Source organism: Scheffersomyces amazonensis, assembly GCF_036850825.1.
Source record: "Scheffersomyces amazonensis strain UFMG-HMD-26.3 chromosome Unknown RJT21scaffold_2, whole genome shotgun sequence".
NCBI classification, from domain to species: Eukaryota; Fungi; Ascomycota; class Pichiomycetes; order Serinales; family Debaryomycetaceae; genus Scheffersomyces; species Scheffersomyces amazonensis.
The window spans coordinates 134,902-155,093 of NW_027042742.1; the positions used below are offsets into that span (position 1 = coordinate 134,902).

The 20,192-nt window shown below is 32.7% G+C and overlaps 7 protein-coding genes across 7 annotated transcripts; 4 read left to right on the plus strand and 3 right to left on the minus strand. All coding sequences in view use genetic code 12, as the record gives it.

Annotated features, from left to right (window-relative positions):
- Positions 1 to 8: 8 nt before the first annotated feature.
- RJT21DRAFT_118286 (mitochondrial 54S ribosomal protein bL34m) lies at positions 9 to 635 on the plus strand. The gene is given in 2 exon segments (XM_064880988.1): positions 9 to 564; positions 576 to 635. 1 exon segment carries the CDS (start codon positions 152 to 154, stop codon positions 488 to 490), a length of 339 nt encoding a protein of 112 aa, XP_064739032.1. The 5' UTR covers positions 9 to 151; the 3' UTR covers positions 491 to 564; positions 576 to 635.
- On the minus strand, positions 636 to 7,622 carry RJT21DRAFT_118287 (uncharacterized protein). The gene has a single exon (XM_064880989.1). It carries the CDS (start codon positions 7,425 to 7,427, stop codon positions 648 to 650), a length of 6,780 nt encoding a protein of 2,259 aa, XP_064739033.1. The 5' UTR covers positions 7,428 to 7,622; the 3' UTR covers positions 636 to 647.
- A 2,256-nt stretch (positions 7,623 to 9,878) lies between these two features.
- RJT21DRAFT_1698 (uncharacterized protein) lies at positions 9,879 to 10,844 on the plus strand (the record flags this gene model as incomplete). Its single annotated transcript, XM_064883537.1, has 1 exon — positions 9,879 to 10,844. One exon carries the CDS (start codon positions 9,879 to 9,881, stop codon positions 10,842 to 10,844), a length of 966 nt encoding a protein of 321 aa, XP_064739034.1.
- A 35-nt stretch (positions 10,845 to 10,879) lies between these two features.
- Positions 10,880 to 12,516, minus strand: RJT21DRAFT_18603 (uncharacterized protein). Its single transcript, XM_064883620.1, has one exon. The coding sequence runs from the start codon at positions 12,314 to 12,316 to the stop codon at positions 10,916 to 10,918; it is 1,401 nt and encodes a 466-aa protein (XP_064739035.1). The 5' UTR covers positions 12,317 to 12,516; the 3' UTR covers positions 10,880 to 10,915.
- Positions 12,517 to 13,679: 1,163 nt separating this feature from the next.
- Positions 13,680 to 14,689, plus strand: COF1 (cofilin). Its single transcript, XM_064880990.1, has 3 exons — positions 13,680 to 13,721; positions 13,990 to 14,000; positions 14,064 to 14,689. The coding sequence occupies exons 1-3, from the start codon at positions 13,719 to 13,721 to the stop codon at positions 14,479 to 14,481; spliced, it is 432 nt and encodes a 143-aa protein (XP_064739036.1). The 5' UTR covers positions 13,680 to 13,718; the 3' UTR covers positions 14,482 to 14,689.
- Positions 14,690 to 17,630: 2,941 nt separating this feature from the next.
- RJT21DRAFT_18626 (ketopantoate reductase family protein) lies at positions 17,631 to 19,300 on the plus strand. Its single transcript, XM_064883622.1, has one exon. The coding sequence runs from the start codon at positions 18,033 to 18,035 to the stop codon at positions 19,095 to 19,097; it is 1,065 nt and encodes a 354-aa protein (XP_064739037.1). The 5' UTR covers positions 17,631 to 18,032; the 3' UTR covers positions 19,098 to 19,300.
- On the minus strand, positions 19,200 to 20,084 carry RJT21DRAFT_18675 (uncharacterized protein). The gene has a single exon (XM_064883624.1). It carries the CDS (start codon positions 19,924 to 19,926, stop codon positions 19,303 to 19,305), a length of 624 nt encoding a protein of 207 aa, XP_064739038.1. The 5' UTR covers positions 19,927 to 20,084; the 3' UTR covers positions 19,200 to 19,302.
- Between the last annotated feature and the right edge of the window lie 108 nt (positions 20,085 to 20,192).

A 20,192-nucleotide genomic window follows, 5' to 3' on the forward strand; every position in this document is an offset into this window, starting at 1 on the left:
GTACTGTACTGTACTCTTTGCTTTGTATAGTCTGAGATGAGAAAAATTATAGGGCGTGTACCGACCAGACACTGAAAAATCACCAATATTTTTTTACAACTACCACTACCACCACCATTAATTAACACACTAACACACAACCATAGGCAGGATGTTTGGGGTTAGGATGTTTCAACAAACTGCATTGCGCAGTGTATACACTACGCGATCATTCTCATTAATTTCAAGACCTACCAATACAATTATGACTAAATCAATGACTATTCCTAATATTAATACTAATACTATAATATCAACACCTACTAGTTTATTTAGTCTGATAATGACAAGTTTAGGACAATTAAGGTTTAAATCAAGAGGTAATACTTATCAACCCAGTACATTAAAAAGAAAGAGAACTTTTGGATTTCTTGCTCGATTAAGAACTAGAGAGGGGAGAAAGTTATTGGCTCGTAGAAGAGAAAAGGGGAGATGGTATTTGACTCACTGAGTAGTGACAAAACGAATGATGCATACTCCTGTTCTAATACTGTATTCAAAATTATAATCCTCATATAATCCTCATATAATCCTCATATAATCCTCATTATATACTCTGTACATACATATCTCAATACATATATAACTATACATTGACTATACATTAACTAGGCTCGGCCAAGAATCTTGGAGTACCGAATCTCGACTTCTCTTATAATCTTTTGTAATGCGACAATTCCAATTTGATGGGTAACATTAGGAAACTTATTCCGATGTAAACCAAACCATTCTAATGGAGGCGTAGCATTTCCAAGTTCTTTTAATTGTGGAGCTTCAATAATTGGTGGTGCTAATGGTAAATATTGAAATTGAGATTCTTCTGATACTTTCAGAATTGTATTATTAATAGCTTGATCAATTTCGGATGTTGGATCTTCTTCATTTAATTGTTGTCTCATAATTGTAGATGCTTGACCATCTTGAGATTTAAATATATCTTCTTTAAATCCTACTTGTTCACCGACTTTTCTATAAACTGTTCTTGAAGCTACGGCATTTTGATGAATAGAAAACATCTCTCGAATAAAATTAACTGATCCAAGGTTCCATCGAATATCTACAGTACCATCAAAAGTAGATTGATAAAGGAATTCAATAATATTTTCATTATCCTTTTGAAATGTTCTCATTGAAATCTTAAATGATGGGAATAAAAAGATTTGTCCTCCTTTAGCCTTATGAGCATAATCAACAAAATCATTGACTGTACAATCAGTTATGAATTCATCCAGTACTGGTTGAGTTACTGATAATGATACAGTTAAATCATTAAATTGAATATCTAATTCATTAGATACTCCACTAGTATATTCATTCTGTTGGAAATTAGCCTTTGATTCATCTAATTTAACTACCAATACTTTAGAATCATTAAATGATGTAGGATAAACATGAATTAATACATGACCAGCAAACACTTCAATTTGAGTTTCTAATTTCTTTATAGTTTCTAACATTTCTTTATCATAATCACTTGAAGATTTTTGTTTCATACCTTTACCATCTCGAAGAATTTCTTTATAAGATCTTTGATTATCTTGAACCATTCTTGATATTGTATTATAAATATCCAAACAATTTGAAGCTGTTAATGAAGTAATATAAATCTCGGCAGCTTCAAATCTAAATAATACAAATAATCGATCCTTTAAATTACTTAATTCACTCTTTTGATTAAAGATACTCATAGAAAAATCTTCAATATTGGCAATAGCAAATACATGATAATCAAATGATAATTTTAAATGTAATTTTTCAATACCAATAGATACTAAAATTAAAGGAATATCAAGAATTATATCATCACTCATCCAATTAATGGCTGTATGAATATTTATATCTTTAATTTTTAAATTACCTCCAAGTCTTCCCTTACATTCTAAATTAATAGTATTAACTCCAAGTTTTAAATCTTGTGACCAATTAGTTGATTTCTTAGATACGGCCCATAACATATCTACATTAAGACTTGTATCACATAAGGATTGACCGAAATCAACTCTTAAAGAAATATTGGTAACAAAGAATGTTACAACCCATGGAACAGCATAAGAATTCGATACTTCTTTAAATCGATTGGTAAGACTCATACTTTGAGATATATGAGGTTGACCATTATTATTTGAATAAACATCTAAATGTTTCTTAGGAAACCAAATATCTTTAAATAATTCGACATCTTGATATTGTTTAACATTAATATATCCATCTACATCTACCAAACATCCAGACGATCGGAATTGAAGTCCATCATAAATATCTAAACAACTACTTAATATGACTTTTTCAATGGATATAGATCCACTAATTTCTCGAGAATATATATGTTGTAAAGATGCAGATATAGAATCAAATAAAATGGTTAAGGCTAAACCTGGTTCAGTAGAATTTAATTGAATATAAATACTTTCAATTCCTACTACCGTAGCCACTTTAGCAGTGGGTTCACAACTTAAAGATAATTGTTGTTTATCAATCTTAAGTCCAAAATGAATATCCATATCTCCAAACACACTATCAAAGTTCATGGCTCCACCTGCTCCAGATACATTAACATTAACATTATTATTGCTTGGAGTATCTGAATGATGCTTGGAGTTCTGCATCATTCGAGTAACTCCTTCTACAATGTCTATAATTACTGGAACACATGATGAATACACGGTATTGTCAGAGGGGAACGTTAGGATTTCTCCCTTAATTATATGTTTCACCTTCTCAAATTTATGATGTTTATACTGGAAGGCAATCTTGACGGCTGGAGAGTGTAAAAATAATGAAGGAGCTTCACCACTTTCATCAGTATCCAATCGATATAGAAGGACATTTGAACCCGCAAAAGTGGCTAGGAACTCAACGGAATCAAAGGCTGATTGGAAACTACTAACGTAATCCTGAGTTTGAGTTTGAGGTTGAGCTGGAGGTGGTGGATGATCCTTCTTAATGATAGACAATTGTCTTGATCGTAAGAATCGTTGAACATGATTAATAGAAGTACCTAAATGTTCGACTATGACCATAGAGGTGGATAAGAACTTTACATCCAATTCATCCCCAGTAATTAAGATCCTCATATTCCTTCGAATATCCACACTATTCTCTACCGAATATACAAATTGCATATTGGGTAATAAAGCTCGATTTAAATTATTCTTTTCACTCAGTAAACTAAAGAAATTAGAAGCACTTGAACCATTAGCTACTGATAAATAAGCATCAATTAATGTGAATTTACCTAATCTTTCTTCGGCCACTACAAAGAATCGTTCAGCTCCAAGAATGATACCGGGATATTCCTTCAGAGGAGTGGGGAATAACCAACCTAAACAGAAATTATAAGATAATAGCTGGACTGAACTTAAGATCTTGGTGATTTCTGAATAATCCATAGGAGGTGTTGATGTTTCACTATCACTATCACTATTACTATCACTATCAAACTTATTCATAATAACCATTATAGCATCTACAAAATTAATAATCTTAAACAATGATGAAGGACCCAAACAGACTCGACAATATTGAGATTCAACTTGAAGAGATCTCGAACCAGCTTTCGGTTTATCTTTATCATTATCATTAAATACTTTAATGGCGACATTCACATCTAAAAGATTAGATATGGTCATAGGAATTGATTTATGAATAATAAAGATTCTCGCTGCGGCTACAACAAGTTCTCCATAGGTGGGTACTAAAGTATGAATAATTGTTTGATCAATAGCCAACGTACTGGCTACATTTTGAATTCCAAAACTGACGGTTTCCATTTCGTATGAGTAACGAGCATCTGATACAAGTGTCACTACTCCGATATAATCATTAGTGAATCGGAATTTAAAGGCTATACGATCAAGTAAGTTGGTGGTGGTGGTGGTGGTAGTACCAGTAGTAGTGGCCACTTTAACACTCTCGTCTTTCTTCATAATCGCCTCAAACTTCTTAATACTATTCAAAATATGATCCTTTCTCGCATGGATCCGTTCTGAAGTTCGAGTGATTTCGGGAACTAAGAATTTCGTATTACCTACATTGGCAGAAGACTTGACAAGATACAAATCTCGAGCCATATCCACATCACAATTAATCCAAATATGAGAGTTTTGAACTTCAAACAATTGTGATCGATCTAATGAAGCAGCTATATCGGCTTTCTGAGTATACCAATTGATACTTAGATCATTATCTATGGTACTTAATTCCAATTTAGACTCTCGAACAAGACCTCTAATGGCTAAATGGGGGATCACCTCCATGAGCCAATTGACTTCGGTGATTTCTACACTTACTACCACCAGACACAAGTCAGCTAACGAGAAGTCTGTAGTGGTGGTGGTGGAAGTGGTGGTGGTCTGTTTAGGGATCATATTCTCAATGTACGCTACATCCTGACTCATGATCTTCTCTATGGCTAAGGGAAGTAACCCTCGTTGATCCTGAGACTTCGACGTTATCGATCCAATCATTAGATCAATTCGTTTGAACGTGGTATCGGCAAAGATAAGCCCTATATCATGAACTTTGGTAGTCAAGAACTTATGGTCTTTACCCCATACGCCTACTTCTACCATTGCCAAATCAGTACTAATCAATGTAGAAGTTTCCAACACATTGACAGAGTTAGATATGTCCTTAGCTACGAGTTCTAATGATGAGAATGGGAGGGATACTTGTTGGTAGAAGTCGGTAATGGTGAGGGTAAGGAATAAGCTGAGTGGCTCTTTAGAAGAAGAAGAACCATCTTCAGAAGATAAGGATTCATCTTTAGAAGTGTTGGCACTCATACTTCTGACCACACTATGGATTGTATCCATACTGATAGTCGAAAGTCGACTATTATATGATCCCACATTGACCACTACTCCTACCTGATTCAGAGCCTGTTTCTTAACGTTCCCTCCAAGTTTCTCAATTACTATACTATCAGAACCATCTGACTTATTAGCCAATTTAATCGAGATATTACCCACTTCGATCTGCATCTCCATATCCTTTTCTACTGGCACTTCTTCAGAAAAGATATTCTTAAACATAAAGCTTCTTTGCGTCTGATTGGCTTCCCAACTTCTCCATCGAGAGAAGATATCCAACACATCCTCATAAGCTGAAGGGGGTAATTGCCAATTAAGATCTCCTAGAGGATTGGTGGTAAACCAATTCTGTGGTAGATTATTCTTTATATGTCTTATCCTTGTCATTACTTTCCAAATATCAAAGTATCTCACATGATCTCGTTTGGCTCTAAGGATATAAGCCGGTTTAGTTAATACTCCTGGATCATGATCAATATGATGATCTACTGCTGCCATAGATAACCTATATATCATTTCGGCAGTAGCTTCTTTCTCTCCCTTATGATGTTTATGAAGTTGATCTATAGTGGGAGCTAATACATCTTGTAGATGTAAAGCATACTTAATGAGCCATTCCATCTGATCGGCTTTAATGTCGGCTTCAATCTCTTCCACATTGACTGATCCCACAATCTCCTTCTCTTCCAGTATCCATAATTCAATATCTTTCATACTGATATAGACAGGCATTACAAACCCTTGGGGATTCAGAACATTACCTATAACTTCTTTAACATGTAAGGCCACTACTGAACCTCCTTGAGTATCCACCAGCATTTCACCTGATTTCTTTACCACTGATTTAGAAAGAGCTATTGATGGTTCAATTATTTGAACATTAATAGTGGGCACCAATTGTGATTTGGCAAATACTTCTCGAGCTTCACTCACTTCGAATTCTCCTAATCGAATTGTTATTTCAGGACATACGACTCTCGTATTGGTAATTAGAGATTTAGATGTTAAGTACTTCTTAAGCTTCCCCACAATCTCTTCTTGAAACTTATCAAGTAATGTATCGATATTGGGTTGTTTCATTTCTACTAATTTCGATAGACTAAGTAGTCCGCGAGGAGTTAAGAACAGTTGCACTTCATCAAATTCCAATATGAAATTATCATATTCATTACTGGGATCATATTTACTGGCAGGAGTGAAATCTTCATCATTATAATTGATGGTGGGCGAGAATTTCCCCAGACTTCGAGAATAATATATATCATTCTCATTGTCATTATCCGATATGTCCGATATATCTGATTCCAAATCAATTGAATCACTTACATCACTATCTTCCATATACGTATCGGCTGTAAGGGGAGGAGGGATCTTGGGTAAGGTTAATGAAGTTAGAAAGCATCCATAAGCATCATTAAAGGCCTGATTCCGATCTTCAGGATAAAGCATAAACGGACATCGATGGAAGGGAGCATCATTTCTTTTCATATGATCAATTAGATCTTGTCTTCTTTGCGGCATCCCTGCATCCTGACAGATATTATTGAATACAAGGGATGATTTCATATGACCAATGATTCTGTTAGTGTTAGTGGATAGTTTCTCAATTAATTGAATTTCTATAGCAGGTATGAATGCCGTAATCTTCTTGGAGTATCGTCTATTAAAGATATCACAGAGATTGAATTGAATAAATCCTAAATCCACATTCATTGTCGTGGATGGATCATTTAAATCAGGCACTAGATTGATGATAGTTGATTCACATCGAAAGGCAATAGTCATTCCATCATAAGTAGTAGGTAATTCACTATGAAGAGCATTCTCTACATCTTTAAATCCAAAGATTATTGTACTTATAGATGTTCCTAAGGCATCTACGGTGGGGAACCCTTCAATTAATAATGAATCTACGGCAAATTCCCAAATACATAAATAAGTAATTTCTTCAGGAGGTAAGCCAAAGATTCTATGAGCATGAATAGTTAATCCATCAATGTTTATATCTGGTTTACCATGAAAATGAGCTTGTTTATAGGCTGCAGTATTACATAGATTATCTAAACAATTCGTAGATGAATCAATTAATACACCTTCAATAGGACTTAAATCGGCTTGTAAATCCATATAATAATTACAGAATCGAATATCTATATCTAATGAATCAAACGTTAATCCAATATGATTGGTACTATTATAAATATTCCCCGGTAAAATAATGAGTCCATGACGAACTTGAAAGAAGAAAAATACATCCACATCATTATCAGTCTTAACAATATTCCAATAATCAATATCTTCTACATCAGGTACATTTAATCCTCTCTCTTCTCCATCATCTTCTAATGTTTGAGTATACTCTTCAAAAGTTTTAAAATGTATAGTATCACCAAAATAATTCTCTCGAATACTAAAGAGATATCGAATAAGGAATCCATAAAATTTTAAACTAACATAATCTCCAATACATTTTATTTCAATTACATCCGAAGTATTAATTTCTACCATACTAAAGAATGTATAAGATCCTTCTATAGTAAAATCTTTACTATTTCCCATAATTTTTGTTTCATTCATAAATGCATTGGTGGTATGCCATACTGGAGTATCTAATATAAGATCAAATGATGAAGTTGTAATATTAAATGGAACTGTAGTAGATTTTGAAAATTTCCCATTAAGTGGTATATCAATTTGAATATTAATTAATTCTCCTTGAAATGATAAATATTTATTATTATTAAAATCAAGAGGATTATTAATAATATTCAGATCATTAACATTTAAAAATACTTTATAATCATGCATTTTCCAATTAATTCCATAAATAAATGGTCGGAAATATTCATATTGAACCGGTTCACCGGCTGCAAAATCTTCAAAAAGATCGGAAAGTAACATTGTATGTTCTCTTAAAAAGAAGATTCGAGCATTATGACTAATTTGATTAAATTTCCAATCACATTTACCATTCCATTCGAGAGGGAATCCTACATCAGCATTAATTTCATGAGTATCAGCAATAAATAATATATCATGATTCACTGAAGTTCTTACTTCTGGTCCATTAAACATAACTCGAAGTGTATTGGGCCATCCAGTACTTGTAGCTATATATGATGTAAAACTTGAAATATTTGATCCTTCACCTAATTTACATTCTAACCATCCAAATGGTGGAGTTACTTTATTTCTAGTGGCTGTGGGACTTCTATAAATTTCTTTTAATTTACTTGGTTCTCGAGTAGGGATTCGAAGTATTACTTCATCTTTTACTATAACTGTTGCTTGAAATCCTGAATATTGTCTTATAGTTCCGGCAATAGGATTCTTAGTTATTTCTGAATCTCTTGATAAACTAGGGAAGAACATATTTTGTAAAGGTACTCGTTGTCTATCAGCCCATGGACCATAATGAATAGTGGCAAGAGATAATTCTACTTCTACTCCGAATTCTGGATTATCATCATTTGATAACGGAGTAATAGTAGATGGAACTATACCGGGTATATCATAATAATAAATGATTCTAGTTACCACAGAATCTAAAATTAAACTATATTTAGCATATTCTTCTTCAGTATTTATAAGAGCTTTAGCATCTGGATGTTCTCCTACATAACGTTTAAGTCCTCTCCATTGATCTCTTAAAAAGTCTGCTTCAATATTTTTCACCGGTTTAACATGTCGTACTCGATTAATAAGTTTATAGAATGTATTTAATGCTCGTTGGAATCTATACCATTGTTTATATTTCTTTAAGTGATTTAATTCAGATGTATAAGATTCAGGATGTTCACCATCCGAATATCGATATTTATCATAAGTTATATTGGATTTAAACCATAATTGAAATTTATCAAATGATAAATCATACATAAGTTTAAAAATATCTATAGTATGAGTTGGTTTTGAAATATCCATAACTCCACTAGCTGAATCAAATGATGCTAATAATAGTGAAGGAGTTGTTGAATTTCCTAATACAAATGCTCCCTTTTTAATTCGAACTTTCATAGGAAAGATTCTTAATAATATACCTAAGATTCCTTCAGTAGTTGAAGTAGTTGCCGGTACAATGGTTGTATCTGATTTAGATGTCAGTGACAGAGTTTCATCATAATCTGTAGTTGATGGACTACCTCCTCCTCCTCCTCGATGATGAAGTTTACTATCGGATTCCTTATAAGGATAAGATTTCTCATAATGAACATTATGACTGGTTCCATTAGCCTTATCCTCTTGTTGTAAATTCTTTAATATAGCATCATAAGCTGCAGTTCTATTATACATAAAGATTTCAAATCCATCAAGAATTAATAATAATCGACAGGGTAATTTCTCATTTTGCAGTCTCGGTATACGATTACCTTTACCATTAGCCAATTTTTCAGTAGTATAATAATAATCAGATAATCTATTAACTTTATATAACCAATATCTCCAAGTAAGATTTAAATGTAATATTGATATAGTTTCTGTTGTAGTAGTTATAGTTAAATTCTTTGCAAAAATTCTACCTCCTAAAGGTGCAAATTTAATTGACTCAATTGTTACTCGAATTTTATACCTTTTCCATAAAAATACCTTAAGTAATTTAGACATTATATACCCCACAAGTCGATTAAAATGGAATACAAATGCTAGACCAAGGATAAGTGCCAATATCCAGTCTACCAAGTAGATCCAACCGGAGTTGTTCATCGTGGACGTCGAGACGACCGAAATGAACTGAGTTTGGAACGCCATATATAAGTGGGGGGTGGTAGAATTGTTGAGTAATGGTAAAGACAGTAGATAGTAGTAGTAAATAAATAATAGTGATGGATTTAGTTATGGTGCGGAGCATGTGCCGCGAGTCACATGCGCAGTCACATGAGTTGCGTGTGATTGGTCACATGGCTCTCAGGACACCCCAAATTCTCTTTTCCGTGTTTGTGGAATCCGTAAACAAACACGGAATTTGATAACACTACAACCCATAAACGACACTCTTCTTTAACTACAACTACTACAACCACCATACCAATGTCCAGAAACATCTCATTCCTCGATAAGGAGAATGCCGTGGGACGAGTGGGGAAAGAGCCCAAATCATTTGTGACAAAACCAGTCGCTAAAATGACTAAGATAGCCAGAGTACCGTTAGGAGGTAAGAGTAATAACCGAGCTATTCCAACCCTTGATAAGTCACATTCTTCTTTAACAAGTACAAATACAGGTACAAGTACAAGTACAAATACAAATACAAATACAGATCATAGAACTAATATCATTACCAGAAGAGTACCTGTACCCTTATCAAAACCTCCTCTTTTATCTAAGGCTAATTCATCACTAGGATTCCTGCACTCGGTTCGATCATTTGAACCTAAAACTATTAGTACCATTAGACGATCTGAAAGAGTTATATTGAAAAAGTTGAATTCTAAATTGGCACCTCCTGCTGTTAGAACCACATTTACCGATGAATTGGTTAAAAAGAATCAAAATCAAAATCAAAACCCCTCTCATACTCAAACCCCAAATCTTATATCCACCATAACATCTCATACTGATAAACTTCATAGTAAAAATAAAGTTATTCATGATATAAATTATAATAATGTTGATCCTATTAAAAGAAGTCGAAGAATCATTCCAACTATACCTCATCATGGATATAATTATAATTATGATTATATAGAAACTATACCTCCTAAGGAAGATCCTTTACCAAGTAATCCAATTGGATTAGAACCATTAAATAATGAAGATTTACAATTCTTTTCTAAATCAACCAGATCAGTAGTCACATCAGAAAACATTCAAGATTATCCTGAACTCCAACAAAATGAAGATGCATTAAATTTTGAAGAATTAGATTTAGATTCCAATCTTAGTTTTGATACTATGGAACAAAATATATCATTTGATTCAGAATCAGATTTACAAGATAATTCTAATGGTCCATTAGGTTTATCAGCTAAGGAATTACAAGATTTATTAGATTAAAGGTATATACACTGAGAAAATCTATATTATAATTATTATTTTCATTATAATTAATTAAATTTTTTATTTTATTATTGTTGTCTGCATTCTGGTTGCAGATCATATTGATCATATGCATTAAAATCATCATAATGAGGAGAAGAAGTTCTAGTTCCCTTGGTGTTTGATTCACTTTCGGTATCATACTTGGGTAAAGTATTAATTGTTTCAATTAAGAAATCAGTTACAACTTCTATATTAGCCTCAGGTAATGAATCTTTATTTATAGTTTGTTTTAAAATATCTGACTTATTTTGTAAGTCATTAGGTAAAAGGTTTTTCATTTTTAATATATCATTCTTTTCAAGATACCAATTATCAGTAGGAAATTCAATTTCAATTTCAATATATAAATCTCCTCTTTTAGATCCTGATCCAAACCATTTATTTGAACTCTTTATTGGCATACCTTCATTTTTAATTTTAATAAAATCTCCTGGTCTTACAACTTTACCCTTTGGTGTTGAAACTTTTATACCTCTACCATCTAAATGTTTAACTAAAACTTTTGAAAATCCACATAATGCTTCAACCAATGGAATTTTATATTTTGAATATAAATCATCACCTTTTCTAATAAAAGTTTCATGATCTTTACAATAAAATATTAATTTAACATCTCCAGTTTCTTTACCAGGATATTGATCTGATTCTTGAGGTAATACTATAGCTTCTCCACTTTTAGATCCTTTCACAATTTCAAATTCTAAAATTTTAGTTTCTTCAATTAATTTAGTTCCTGAACATCTTTTACATTTATCCTTAGGACGATAAATCTTACCAACTCCATTACATGGTTTACATTCAACATATTCTTGAGTTACTAATCCTGGTCCAACTCTTCTGATTCTTGCCGCAGTTCCAGCTCCATCACATGTAGTACATCTTTTTCCTATAGCAGCCTTTTTAAATCCACTACCTTTACATAATGTACATATTATATTTCTTGTTGATCCAGTTCTTATAGTTTTACCCTTATAAAGATCCTCTAATGTAACTTCTACATCAATTACTGCATCTTCAGTACGAGGTTTTTCTTTTCTTTTAGATCCACCACGACCATAAGAAGAATGTCCATTAGTATGACCATTGCCATTCATTCCATCAAAGAAATTATAAAAGTCTTCTGCTGAAAAGTCAGCACTGGCACCTCCATTACCACCAAAAAATTCATCATATGGATTATTCCCATATCCATTCAGTCCTGTTCCATCGGCAGTACCATACATATCATATTTCTCTCGTTTTAATTCATCACTAAGTATTTCATAAGCATTAGTGATCTCTTTAAATCTTTGCTCTGCTACTTCTCGTTCTTCTTCAGTAGCCTTATCAGGATGATATTTAAGAGCTAATTTTCTATACGCCTTTTTTATCTCAAGATCCGTCGCACTAGACGTCACTTCTAGAACTTCATATAAGTCTACACCCATCTTGACAGTACTTGTACTTAATTGATCAAACACCTCTTCTATCACTAACTAATATTTTTTGTTCTGACACTAATCTTTTTTCTGGGCTTTGGTGCCTTTTGTGTTAGACCGTTGGAAATAATTTCTTCGCAGCTATTGTTAACTTTGTTAGCATACTGGTGAATGTAGTGGACTAGTATTGGTATTAAAGAGGTTTAAAAATATAGTCTAGGTACTTACCATCACTTATATATTAATTTAAAATTCAAAAAATAAGTTTAACGACACGAGCAGGGTTCGAACCTGCGCGGGCAGAGCCCAGAGGAACCTGCATCCTCCGCCTTAACCACTCGGCCATCGTATCTTCAACAGTAGGAATCGAACACACGACACAAATTTTTGCGCGTGAATATAAAATTCCTTCCCATTACGCCAACAAAGCGCATCTTACTCAAAAATTGCATTAAATGTTTCTGACAGATTCATAATATCACGTGCATTTCACGTGAAAGTCATGTGCTAAATATCACGTTCTGTCAAAAATCTGTGTAGCGCTACCAATTTGCTAGGTCAAACATCAGTTGGTACTACGGAATTATTAGTTATGGTGTCCTCGCTATAGATAATTATTATAGAAAAGATCTAAAAGTGGGTATTTTAATTGTCTTTATATTTACATGTAACTAGTTCGAACCATTATAAGAAATGCTTAGTACTTTAAGGAATAAAATAACGATGAGATGCACCTTTATTATCCGGATAGGATGATATTTTGCATTTCATAAATTTATTTATCTATGTTATTATAAAACATAAAAGCTTTTTTTGAAATTGGTCAACTTTTGCGAGAAAGATCTATACCTAATTAGTAGTTCTTGCTGTATATTTAGTGGCATTATCAAACACACCTCTTGAATTAGGAAATTGCAGCCAATCATTTGATTGAGAATGTTCTTTAATAGAATCAAAAATCTCTACGTTCATTTGCAATTAGCACTTTTTATTTCAAAAGTATTGTTTATGTTTAATAATGAGATGGAAGATTATTAGTTCAATTATTTTGCTAAGCAAAAACATAGCTTTTCTGCTAAGTTATGCTAAAATGTTTCATAAAGTAATTTTAAAAATTTGACAAGAAAATAATTCTAACGATACACAAATGAATACAGTATACAAAAAATACATATACACTCGGATATAACCTATATGTAGACCACTTAATTACTAGTACTTAATCAGGAGTAGCAGCCAAATAGTATGTAACCGAATACAGTAATGTCGCACGTAGACATTTTCTGACATCAACGAAAACAGACATGCGAGCGAGTGGGAAAAACAGGAAAAGTGTTGATAAATTATGGGTGTTCCTTTTTGGCAATTACTACTAGTATCATCATAATACAGTAATAACTATCATAATAAAATGGTATGTATCACCGTGTGTGTTGTAGCAGACAATTGAGTTGCAGCACGTGACAAATGGATTGATTGATTGATTGGATGAATTAATGGAAGGCTGAGCATGTATAGGGTAAATATGGCCATATAGTTCGTGGACGTTGATGAATAAGGGGGGTATTATTCATGAGTTCACTAACAAAAATAAGTCATTAATTCACCACCAATCATAATAGACCATTTGAATTAAGTAATCAGTATATAATTCAATGATACTAACATTAATAAACTTATAGTCAAGATCTGGGTACGTTTAATCTTTTCATTACATTATAGTAATGGCAAGTATATACTAACTGAAATATTATAGTGTTGCCGTCGCTGACGAATCCTTAACTGCTTTCAATGATTTAAAATTAGGTAAGAAGTATAAATTCATTATCTTTTCTTTAAATGACAGTAAAACCGAAATTGTTGTTGAAGAAACTTCAACCAACACTGATTATGATGCATTCTTAGAAAAATTACCAGAAAATGAATGTAAATATGCCGTATACGATTTTGAATATGAAATTGGTGGTGGTGAAGGTAAAAGATCAAAGATTGTCTTTTTCACTTGGTCTCCAGATACTGCCCCAATTAGAGCTAAAATGGTTTACGCTTCTTCTAAGGATGCTTTAAGAAGAGCCTTAAATGGGGTTGCATCTGATATCCAAGGTACTGATTTTTCAGAAGTTGCTTACGATACTGTTTTAGAAAGAGTTAGTAAGGGTGCTGGATCTCACTAGAGCATTTGACCATTCGAAGGAGTAATTGACTAATTCAATTATAAGTCAATTAGCTGATGTTTGATAATAAAGTAAAGTAAAAAAGAAAAAAAAAAGAACACTGATTTGATTTCAAGCAATTATACTAGTAAAACTGTATTTATCATTATAAATATATAACTAACTAAATAACTATTATATTTATATTGTGTAATTGTGTTTTTTATATGTAACTTTTAATTTGTAGTTGAAAGGGATTAGTTTAAGCGAGTCGTGCGCCCATCCCAAACGCATTTGACAAAAACTTGTTCAATCAGGACAGTATCTTTTTAAGGAGGGTTATTTGGAGTATAACTTCAAAACTTTATAACTTTGCCGAAAACTAGTGGAAAACCAAATCCTGGTATATTTACACTTATTTATAGCATAGTTAAGGCTTATTTATTTAATTAAAAATTCATTCAGTTACCTTTTATTACTTGACAGTCTAAACTGTACATGTCTCCATAGTAAGACGCATCATATTTGTACTATTGGTGTTTTAAATCATAACACCATTCTTCATCACTAGTGCTCAAAAATTCGTTTAAATTACTATCAACACTATTGAAATTAGTGTTGAATAATACTTATTAAATTAAATCACTAAAATCATTCATATCTAGTCATAATTTTTAATTTTAATAAAGAGCAAAAATTTAGCTTAGGATGTCCTCTCCTATTAAGCCAAGAGCTACTCTTGAACAGAAGATCCAAATATTAGACTTTTACCATCAGTCTAGTCGTCCACAACTGGAGACAGTTGATCATTATAAAAATACCATATCAATATCAACTTCATCATTTAGTGAATGGTTAAAAAATGAAGATGATTTACGTGAAAGATTTGAAGCATCATCAAGATTTACTAAAAACAGTAAAAGAAAGGTTAAATATAAGTATGAAAAAATCAACCATGCTATGGATCAATTGGTTAAGAAGAGATTAGAAAGAAATGAACCTATTAATGAACCAATATTAAGAGAACATTGGTCAATATATGCTCATCAATTTGGAGTAGATGATCCAAAACGTTTAGTGGGCTTTAGTCATGGTTGGCTAAGCCAATTCAAAAAAAGACATGGTCTTAATAAAAAACGTTCAGGATCGCATGTTCGATCCTCATCGAGTCCAGTGGCTAATGATTCAAATGTATCAGGTGATTCTACAAAATCAAATACTACTAATAATAAAAATAATGGTGGTAATAGTGTTATATCTCATCATAATTCAACTCCTCCATCTTCCAACTCATCTATCCATTCTACTCCTCGACTTATTCCAACTAATGGTAATACCAATGGTGGTCGTGTATCGAACCAACAAGGAACTGATCATGTATATGATCCAATATTGGCTAATGATAATGATAATAATGGATCTAATGCTAATGGTACTGTAAATAATACGTCTGCTACAGATGGAACTTCCGTTACTGCTTCAGTTGATTCAAATTCAAATACCTCCAATACTTATGATCTTCTCAATCCTCAACTTTCAGCCACTTCTACGACTTCAACAACTAATGTTAATGATCAAGCTTCTAACAATCAGTTTCGTCCTCAACTCAATTTCTCAAATGGGACCCCAATGGCTTTATACCACCAGCAGAAGAAACAACAAAATGGCTTACCAGCACCTTCATTATCTGTACCTTCATCAACAACTCCTTCAACTACATCTTTGGCACTACATCCAAAGCCAACTCGTTATCCAAAACCTCCAGATACGCATTCTACAGCATCTTTTGACTATCCACAAGCAAGAACTCATCGTCAACAGTTTGAAGGTAGATCGACAAGATCAAGTTCTAAGAACAACAGTAATAATAACAATGGTACCACACTAAGTAATATTAATGGAAATGATAAGAATTCACCATTGAATGGTGCAGCCAACATATTACCAATATCTTCACCTTCAGCGCCTCAAAATATAGATACAACATCTTCATTGCTTACCTCTACAAGCCTTGATCAAACCCAAGCTATTAATGCTGCTGATATCGAGAGATTTATTTACATGTTTGCTGATAGATTCTTTCATGATCACCAGTATGAGTATCCTCAAACCATCAAAATATTTCAAGAGTTTAAGACATCATTTTTTAATGAAAGGATGATCAAGATAAGGACCATTCAACAGCAGCAGCAGCAGCAGCAACAACTGCAACAACTGCAACAACAACAACAGCAACAACAGCAACAACAGCAACAACAGCAACAACAGCAACAACAGCAACAACAGCAACAACAGCAACAACAGCAACAACAGCAACAACAGCAACAACAGCAACAACAGCAACAACAGCAACAACAGCAACAACAGCATCAACAGCATCAACAGCATCAACAGCATCAACAACAGCAACAGCAACCACAACAACTGCCACAACCACAGCAGACGCAACAGCAGCAACAAGTGCAACAGCAGCAACAAGTGCAACAGCAGCAACAAGTGCAACAGCAGCAACAACAGCAACAGCAGCAACAAGTGCAACAGCAACAACAACAGCAACAGCAACAACAACAGCAACAACAACAGCAACAACAACAGCAACAACAAGTGCAGCAACAACAACAGCAACAACAAGTGCAGCAACAACAAGTGCAGCATCTGCAACAACCCCCAAAGCTGCAACACCATCTTCAACATCAACAGCAACAGCATTTGCAGCAAAGAGTTCAGCAACACTTTCAACAACAGGCTCTTAACACGGATCCATTGACTCAGCTTCATCTTAGGAATCAATATCTGCAATCTTCGGGGATTCATCAAGATCAGCAACCTCAACAGTCGCCCATGTCAAGCATAGATGACTTATTCCTTCGAGGTCCAGCTAATCAGAATCCAAATTCAATCGTAATTCCTGGCACTCCTTCATCAGCTAATCTACAACAACAACAGCTAGCTCCGCCACTGCAACAAGCTCATCAAAATCCTCATCTGCACCGCTTAAGACATATTAATAATTCATTAGATTTATTACCGGGTTCAATTTCAAGACAACAAAGGAATCCGTTATTATCCAATGAATTGAACCATGTATCCAATAAGAGCAGATTACCATAAAAAAATTGTTTATTTTACTATAAGATACATAAGTTTGCTCATTTAATTCTTATACCACTTGCTACTCTTTGTCTTGGATGAGATAGCTCTACATGATTTGTATTGTATATCTTTTCCGTTTCAATTCTAATACATTATAGCATCAGCCATTACTACTTACTTCTATTAGAGATATTGTGTATTATTATTATTATTATTATTATTATTATTGTAAATTTTATTATAGGTTTGTAAAGTATAATACAAAAATGTCCATATATTTTTGCAGCATTTTTCTTTCAGTATAAGGTAAGCGATAGCGAATGATTTTGTGAGCCGCTTTCGGCCAACCCAATTAGGAAATTTCCGCTAAAACTGTCCAAGATATAAAATGGAGATAAATATTCTTAAATTTAAGATTATATCAAATATTAATTTTGAAAGTATAGTTCATACATATAGTATAGTGAAGACAATACCAAATGACTAAGATCCTTTGTATTGGATTAGGTGGTGTTGGCGCCATGGCCGCATATACTTTGAAGAGAAATAATGGATCAGAAGTTGAGATTACAGCCGTAATTAGATCAGATTATGATAAAGTAGTTAAGGAAGGGTACACCATTAGTAGTGCTGATTACGGTGGACGTAAAGAAGGTGAAGATTCAATCAAAGGATTTAGACCAGATCATATATTTAAGAGTGTTGATGATGTAACTTCTGGTCCATTCGATTATATAGTAATATCTACTAAAGTTGTTCCTTCACCAGTCAATGTTTGGGATCAAATTGAAGCAAATAGAACTAAATTAATTAAATCTAATTTTGAAACCAGTATTGTATTAGTTCAAAATGGAATTGATATTGAATCCAATTGGTCTCATGTTAAAGGTGTTAATTTAATTAGTGGTGTATCATATATTAGTTCAACTAATAATAAAGGTCATATAACTCAATATTCTCATGATACATTAGTACTTGGATTATTTGATATTAATAAAATTCATGATAAACAGGCTATAAAATCTCTTGAAAAGCTCATTGATTTATATTCTAATGATATCAATTCTACTAAATTAGATCATAATGCTAGATTTACTAGATGGAAGAAGTTAATTTATAATGCAGCATACAATACAGTATGCTGTTTAACCGATTTGGATGTTGGTAAGGTTTATGAATTAAAGGAGTCCAAACAAATTATTGAAAAAGTATTCCAACCATTAATGAAGGAAGTTCAATATGTTGCTAATCTTGATTTAAAGCAATTTGATTATGGAGAATATCAACAGTATATAGTAGATGATCACATTACTAATATGATTAAAGATACTGAGAAATTCGATGCTCCAGAGAATTATCAACCTTCAATGTTAGTTGATTCAAGAAATGGTAGATTAATTGAACTTGAAATTATTTTAGGAAATATTATTAGAATTTATAACCAGATTAAAGGTTCAGAAGAAGAGATTAAGAAAGATATTCCATATTTAAATTTCTTATACTATTTATTGTTGATGGTTCAACATAGATTAGAATCCAAATAAATATATTTATTAGAATAAAAAAAAAATTAAAACCTGGTATCCCATTTATACCTTTTTATATAATTATGTAAAATATATGGCATATAAAAAACAAGCAATATATATATGGTACACTACAAACAGACGCCCATGCCTATATTAGATAGAACTGAAATTGAATAAATAAATGCTAATGAAAACATGCAAGAAACCCGATGGGAGAATTTTATAGAACATGAGTGAAATCGATCTCATTAGATGATGAATTATCAAGACTTAAACTTGTAATTTGAGATTGTAATTGTGCCATAGTAGTATAATCAGAATTATGATACTCAACAGCAACTTTAGGTACAGTCTGTTCAGCTAATAAAGGAGAAGTTGGACTTGAAGTTCCTTCTTCATCATCTTCATGTTTATGCTTTTTCAGCTCACAGTCAGGACAATTTTTACACTTTTCAGTTGGTGCATCTTCCATTTCGATATTGTCTGAATTTCTATGACACTTTGATTTGGTTACAGTTCCTTCTGAAAATGAAGAAGGTACACTTTCAACTTCATTTAAAGATTCATTTGATTTATAAAATTGCATATTAGTTTTCTTCATTCTAGATTGAGATGGACCATGCACCACTCTAATCTTCTTCTTTTTAGAATTATTATGATCAGGAGATTTATTACGATGGTTTGGACTAGTATGATGGGTATTTAATTGACGGTTATGATTATTGAAACTTTCTATGGTTTGTTGAATAAGTTCAGTTCGGGAATCATTTGGATCTACTTTATTTATTCTGGCTGCAGTTACACCGTCTGCGTGTTTAGCATATAAGTAATTTCTTAATGCCATAATGATAATGAATAATAAATATTATATACTTCGGAGGATAATGCAATTGGAAATAATTAAAGGACAAACAAATGTATAGATCTATAGATTTTATATATTCTGTACGCGTCCTCCAACTGATGAATAAGTAATCTATGAATGATTATGATGTTTCGGTTATTAGTTAAATTGAGCAATATATATGCGTTAATAATGACAGTCAACAGACTTCATTAAACACTAAAAAAAAGGTTATACGGTGATTACTTGGAAACGAAAGGAATTCA